This window comes from Coptis chinensis, chromosome 9 (genome assembly GCF_015680905.1).
Source record: "Coptis chinensis isolate HL-2020 chromosome 9, ASM1568090v1, whole genome shotgun sequence".
Taxonomy (NCBI): Eukaryota; Viridiplantae; Streptophyta; class Magnoliopsida; order Ranunculales; family Ranunculaceae; genus Coptis; species Coptis chinensis.
The window spans coordinates 23,024,630-23,031,523 of NC_141464.1; the positions used below are offsets into that span (position 1 = coordinate 23,024,630).

The 6,894-nt window shown below is 38.0% G+C and overlaps 2 protein-coding genes across 2 annotated transcripts; both read right to left on the reverse strand.

The window, feature by feature from the left end:
* Positions 1-3,600: 3,600 nt before the first annotated feature.
* On the reverse strand, positions 3,601-4,092 carry LOC147475245 (uncharacterized). Its single transcript, XM_086585344.1, has one exon. The coding sequence runs from the start codon at positions 4,090-4,092 to the stop codon at positions 3,601-3,603; it is 492 nt and encodes a 163-aa protein (XP_086441470.1).
* Positions 4,093-4,117: 25 nt separating this feature from the next.
* On the reverse strand, positions 4,118-5,024 carry LOC147475246 (uncharacterized). The gene is made up of 2 exons (XM_086585346.1): positions 4,561-5,024; positions 4,118-4,214 (listed from the first exon to the last, which is right to left on the reverse strand). The coding sequence occupies exons 1-2, from the start codon at positions 5,022-5,024 to the stop codon at positions 4,118-4,120; spliced, it is 561 nt and encodes a 186-aa protein (XP_086441472.1).
* Positions 5,025-6,894: the final 1,870 nt, after the last annotated feature.

The following is a 6,894-nucleotide window of genomic DNA, read 5'->3' on the forward strand; positions in this document are numbered from 1 at the left end:
ACACAACAAATCACAATAATAATTCAATAAACATATCGAGAAATCTTAAACAGGCCATGCCGATTCACAAGTAGAAAAACACCCAATTGAAAAACAGTAAAAATTTAGCACACCACCAGACAAACACAAATATATTGAATAAAAAGATCGGGAAATTGAGTATGGAGAGAGGGAGAGAAAAAAAAAAAGGAACCTGTTTGCGTTCTTCCTTCACTCACGTGTAAGATTTACTGAAAAAGAAGATTCTTTTTTTTTGAAGAAATCGTGGAAACAAGGTATAAATTAGTTAATTTCAAACTGGTATATGAGAAGAAAAACAAGAGGGGAGGAAGAAAGGAAGAAGAAACAAACCTGCTTCGCAATAATTTTCAGCCGACTTTCTAGCTTTTCCCATAACAGTTTGCCCTAAGTATAACTTATACCAAGTTCTCTCAGCGCGAAACCAAAATTTTCAGTATCAAATTCGCGGTTTTTTATTTCTAATTTTGGTTTAAGGCTAGTCGAGAAAACCAGTGCCTGTTTAATTTCTATTTAAACTAATTTTTTGATGGTTTTTCGATTCTAAAGGGAAACCAAAATATATTCAGTAAAAAAAATTGTGGTCTTTTATTTTTTTATTTCTCGGCTAGTCTAGCATAAGGCCTAAAATATCAACAATATATCGGAGATATCTCCGATATATCTTGTTTTTTTGGTACACCGATATGAAAATATTCGATACATCTCAACTGAATATTGAATTATTTTTTTCCCAATATATATCGCAATTTCCGATATAACGATATATATCGACCGTTATACACGATATATCCGATATAAATTGTTGACTTTGACTGATATTGTTAACTTTGACCAAATATTGTTGACTTTGATCGATATATTGACGGTATTTCCAATATAATCGACGATATTTTTGATATATCGACATACAAAAAAAAAATTTGACTGGTCAACAAAAACATAGATATCTCCGATATTTCCGATATATTAGATATATATCGGTTTTTGGGTACATCGAAATATTCACCGAATTCAATATTTTGGACCTTGATATAACAAACCAATCACGCGCCTATTTCATTTCTATTTAACCTATTTTTTTTTCGATTGTTTTTTCTAACTAATTAACTTAATAATTAATAGGTATATCAATAATAACACTTCTGAAAGTCACATCACAAGTGATTTCAAAAACTTTGCAAAATCACTCTTAAAGTGATGTTGAATACATCGATATTATATCACTTTATAAGTGACACGATGAGTGACAACACCTTTAAAATGATATGGAATACATAGATATTACATCACTTTATAAGTGACACGGCGAGTGACGTAAACAGGTGTTACTATATCACTATCACAACACCACTTATTAAAATGATGTCGTACAACTCTACTACATCAGCCTTTCAAATAAGTGATGTTAAAAAAAGATTGTGATAATTATTACATCACATGCTGAGAAAAGTGATGTCATAGTTTTCATATGACATCATTTCGCTGAAAGTGATCTAAAATTAGTGATGTCATATGTCATATTTGTTGTAGTGACGTCTAAGAAGAGTAGGCAGTCACTTCACCAAGTGGTGTGCTACCAAGAATCTCACTCATGATGAATCTGGGAGAGGGGAGTGAGGAAGGTAGTTCGTCCACTGGAATCTGGTAACTGATTACTCTAAATTCTCGTGGCTATATTTTTGTCCTTTTCTGGAAATACTTTGGGCTCTAGTTGATAGATTTTAATTCATTTTTTTGGTCTAGGGCTTCAAGAATCAAGCAACGTCCAATTTACCTATATTAGGGAATGACTTCCCAATGGTTGTTATGTGGTTAGGGTTCATCCTTATGTGCGAATGTAAATTGTAGTGTAGAAATTAAATTTCAAACAATCACGTAAGCATGCTTGAACACGCAAGGTATCCTCTTACTTCGGCTACGAGGATGTTTAGAATTTACCTCTCAAGTCGTGCTTGCACGCTGCTTAAGGAGAATGCGACGTCGGTTGGTGTGTGATAAGAGAATCAGGCCCAACCTTTCGAGCGTTACCCTATTTTAAGTTACAATCAAGGTCCACTTAAAAATCCCACAAGTTGGGTTTTTGATAATTAAGCAACTTTTCCTTCAAGGGCCAAAAACTTAAAACTAAACTAATACTATACTAATCTAATAGATTAACTAGTTAAGATTTATAATCTAGATTAACTAGAGTTAATTAGACTTAGAGTGTAGATTACCAAGTTGATGTAGGAACCGTTATGGATTTGCCAAATGATTTACTATGAACCGTGAAACACCCACGCACAGCGGAATAAGGGGTGTCACAGTTTGGTTAGAAATTTACCTTTTAGATCAGCTTCTTGATATCTCTGAGAATCTAATAGCTATGAAATCAACAATCAACCTCTTGATCTTCTGTTGTATTCCTTTAAATAGATTGGACGTTGTGTGGGCAACAATCTACCAACCTTTCCTTTCTCACAAAGCTAGAACCGATTTTGGATCCATCTTTTCTTGCCTCTCTTTTCAATCCAGATAAATAGTAAATTTGGCCAAGAGAGAAGGGTTTCTATTTATAGGCTACAATAGGGACCATGAGGAGAAATTAGGGTTGGGCCTCCTGACGGGCTTGGGCTTCCCATGTTCGCCCAGAACACACAGCCCAAGTCCGTCAACAAATGACTTATTTTACTAAAGGACATTGTTGCACTACCGCCCTAATCCCAAATTATGTGTTACGTTTATGGGCTCCATATTATATGCTTGTGGATCTCCCCGTGTTTAAGATATCTAATGTCCATTGATTAAGTCAAGTTACTGACAACTACATTAATCAACTTCTTATGTCCTTGAGTAGTACCACTCAACCTCATTGTCATGTCGGAATAAACCTGTAGGGTTTACATGACAATCTTTTTGAGCTCCTTAAGGGGATATCATCAACCTGACTTCCTGCGGGTTACGAATTCCTTCTATAATCAACAACACACCTTACATACAATGTCATTACCCAATCCATTGAGTTTGTTGATTCACAAATGAATCTCACTCATTGATGATTTAAAGCAATATACAGTGCACATAAGTGCCTGTTATTATATCCGGATTAAGAGGACAAACATCCATAATAATAGAGGTGTTTGTTCTCTTATATAGTCAGTATAAAGAGAAATAACCTCACTTGGTCCTGTTCAATACACACAAAGTGTACTAGTGTAATCCTATAGTCAAGATAGACTAATACCAGATTATACTACAACCATACCAATGGTTTCTCCTAATCCATTTTGGTTGTGAATATGCATATCATCTACAACAAAAAGTATGAGACACATGCATATAATTAATAACATATATAATATGCATAATATTTGCCCATATGATTCTCATTCAAAATATAAAGAATTAAGGTTAATACAAAAGTAATACTTTTAGTATATAACCCTATCAGTTGATTCAAAGTGTGTGAGCTTTGATTCACAACTTGCCTCACACACTTGAACTTCCCAAGGCAATGAAAACTCTAATCCCTTGGTAAGTTTACAACTTTTTTTTTTTTCCAAATAAGCTAGGGTTAGGCCGACCCCCACCTGTATTAATTTAACTTTTCCTTACATATATAGTACCCCTCTCATCCTCATTTACAATATTTTGTACAACAAAATCTAGAGGATAAGCAAAATGTACAGTAGAAAATTCAGCATTTTCATCACTTCTATGTAAACTAGCAAAATAATCAGCTACCCTATTCACTTCTCGAAAAGCATGTGAGAAAGATATGAAACTGAATCTGTCCTTCATCCTTTCAATAGCCGCTACAACATCTCGACAATACCAGGGAGGTTCCTCAATTTTGTTGATTGCATTGACGGCTCTTATAGAATCCGCTTCTACTTCTACCTCTAAGAATCCTTCTAACAGGCATCTATCAAGACATACCTCTATAGCTTTTAGTTCTTGGAATATAACTGACGCCATACCACCACTTCCATTGAATGCAGCCATAACCCTGCCTTCATTATTTCTTATCACTCCTCCATGTCCCGGTCCATGGCTATTCAAGGCTCCATCAATGTTCGCTTTCAATCTCATGCCGATCGGAGGAATCCATGTGCGATTAGTTTGCATCACATTTGCTTGAATTCACTGGTGATCCCAATTCTAAGCAACAACCCTCTTCCTCTTGCACTCTCTCTGAGCTCCGGTCGAAGCACCTGAAGATAGTTTCTCAAATCTCTAACCATTTTGTTAAAAACTGACTCCGGAGGTTTGCCATCATGTCGAAAGAGTCTTGAGTTACGTTCCTTCCATATATAATCCACCGATGCACATATGAACACCTTATATATCTCCCCCACCTCAACATTTTTACATTGTCGGATAATCGAAACCCATTCCCTATTCGCATTGGAGGCATCAGTGTGAATACCTAGTATCTGTTTCACCCTTTCAAAGAAATTTCTTGAGTATTGACACTCAAAAAATAAATGCACCGAGTATTCCCTGCTATCGTTACATAAACAGCACATCGACCTGTTAAGGATCCTCTTATGCACTAACCTGTCTTGTGTTGGTATACTATTAGAAAACAGCTGCCAAGTGGAAAAGGAATGGCGTGGCAGAACCCACTTTCCCCATACCATACTGCACCAAGGTTTCCTCTCTCTTGCTCTGGACAAAGCTTCATAAGCACTCTTGGAAGTAAATTTGCCACTTTGATGAGGAGTCCAGACAATGTAGTCTTTTTCCAGGTGCAAGCTGATTTGCACTTCAGTGATTTCCTTCCTCAAACTTGCCGCCTGCAGATTTTGGACTTCTGAGTTCCATGAACCATCGGATATAAGGATACTTACAGTAGCATTCAGTGGATAGTCCCATGCATCTCTTGCTTCTGCGTCTGCGATCAAAGGAGATCTCGAACACCAAACATCATGCCATAAAAGAGTGTCTTCCCCATTCGCAATCTCATACGATAAACTTTTTGGCTCTGGACCTGCGTCTCCAAGATGTTTCTCCACGTCCATGAGCAGTCTTTTGGGATACTCATGGACCAGAAAAACTTCTCTTTAATGTGCTGCTGCCATGTCCAGTCGACCCAAACCGTTTCTTCTCTTGTGATCACCTTAAAAATCAGCCCACAATAAGCTCCAATGTTCCACCTTTGTAAGTTCATGACTCCCAGACCCCCTTCCTCCTTAGACAGACAAACAGAACTCCAACTAGCTTGGTGATGCCCTTTCCTCTCTGTAGACCCAGTCCACAAATTTTTTCACATATCTGTTGCACTTGTTCAAGAACCGTAGAAGGTAGAATGAAAGTTCTGGACCAAAAGGTGTGAAAAGCAAGAAGCACCGAGTTTATAACTTGTAATCTTCCTGCATGAGACAACAGCTTTGACTTCCAGTTCGAAATCTTACTAGTAACCTTCTCTATTAGCGGTTGACATTCTCTAATCCCCAGCCTAGCAGAGATGAGTGGAAGCCCAAGATATCTTACTGGTGGTTTAATCAAATCAATACCCATAATCTCCGCTAAAGCTGTTGCATCCGTATGACTAAGGCCTCCAGCTAGTAAAGACGTCTTGTGAGTATTGATTTTTAGCCCTGTCGCATCTCCAAAGGTTTTTAACCCTGCTTTAACCGCTGTCACTGATGCACTATCACCTTTGCAAAACATGAGAACATCATCTGCAAAAGCTAGATGAGACAGCCTCACCTTGCTACATTTGGAATGAAACAGGATATCTTTGTTGTTGAAGCTTTGCATCAGGATAGCAGTTAGGATTTCCATCACCAACACAAAGAGATACGGTGATAATGGGTCACCTTGGCGAATACCTTTTTTTCCAGCAAAGAAACGTTCCGGAGCTCCATTGATCAGGATAGAATATGAAGGAGTCGCAATGCACATCTCTACCCATTTAACCATAGTTTCCGGAAATTTGAAAACTCTGCACATCGTTAGTATAGCCTTCCAACTCACCGAGTCATACGCTTTCCTTATATCCAGCTTTATAGAGCATCTGGGAGTACCATACTTCCTGTCATAGCCTCTGAGGAGTTCATGAGACAGAAGGATATTGTCCTGTATAGATCTGTCAGGAATGAACGCGGACTGGTTAGAATGCACAATATCATTGATCACTTTCTTAATCCTATTTGCTATGATCTTAGATATGCACTTATACACCGTGTTACATAGAGCAATAGGTCTAAAGTCCTCAACCTTTGTGGGGTTTTGAACCTTAGGAATAAGACAGAGAAAAGTGGCATTAACACCTCTCGGAAATTTACAAAATTTAAAAGCATTGAGAATGGCCTGTAAAGTCATTCCCTACAATAGACCAACAACTCATGAAAAAGAAAGGTGTGAAACCATCTGGTCCCGGGGTTGCCTTCTTATTCATGCCAAAGAGAGCTGCTTTCACTTCTTCCGGTGATATATCACTGCCTAACTCTGCTGCCATGTTCGGTGATACCACTGCTTTGACTTTTAAAGTCAATTAAAGAAGCCTCTGCCACTTATCTCGTCAGATTCAGACCCCAGCATCTCTCCGTAGAATTCCAAAAACGCCTTGCACACCTCTGCTTGACCAGTCACAGAATCACCACTTTGGTTCTGCAGACACCAAATGCCACTCTTGGCCTTCTTTTCCTCCAAAGCTTTAAAGAAAAAAGCCGTACACTTGTCTCCTTCCCTTACCCACGCTTCATCATATTTCTCCTTAATTTCCTCAGCCTCAATTCTTGCTAGCTCACTGTATTTCTCCAGCGCTATCCTTTCATTTTGTCCTAAGTTCAAGTCCCACGGCTTGTTCTGAACTTGTCTTTGCAGATCATATAGCACTTCTCTCGCCTGTTGCACTCTTGTGTGAATGTCAGAAAAATTCCTCCT

Excerpts from the sequence above, each read along its gene's own strand:
- LOC147475245 (XM_086585344.1), bottom strand. The coding sequence starts at position 4,092 with ATGAGATTGAAAGCGAACATTGATGGAGCCTTGAATAGCCATGGACCG.
- LOC147475246 (XM_086585346.1), bottom strand. The coding sequence starts at position 5,024 with ATGGACGTGGAGAAACATCTTGGAGACGCAGGTCCAGAGCCAAAAAGT. Across the intron at positions 4,215-4,560 it reads AGTATACCAACACAAGACAG|GTGCTTCGACCGGAGCTCAG; the intron begins GTTAGTGCATAA and ends AACTATCTTCAG.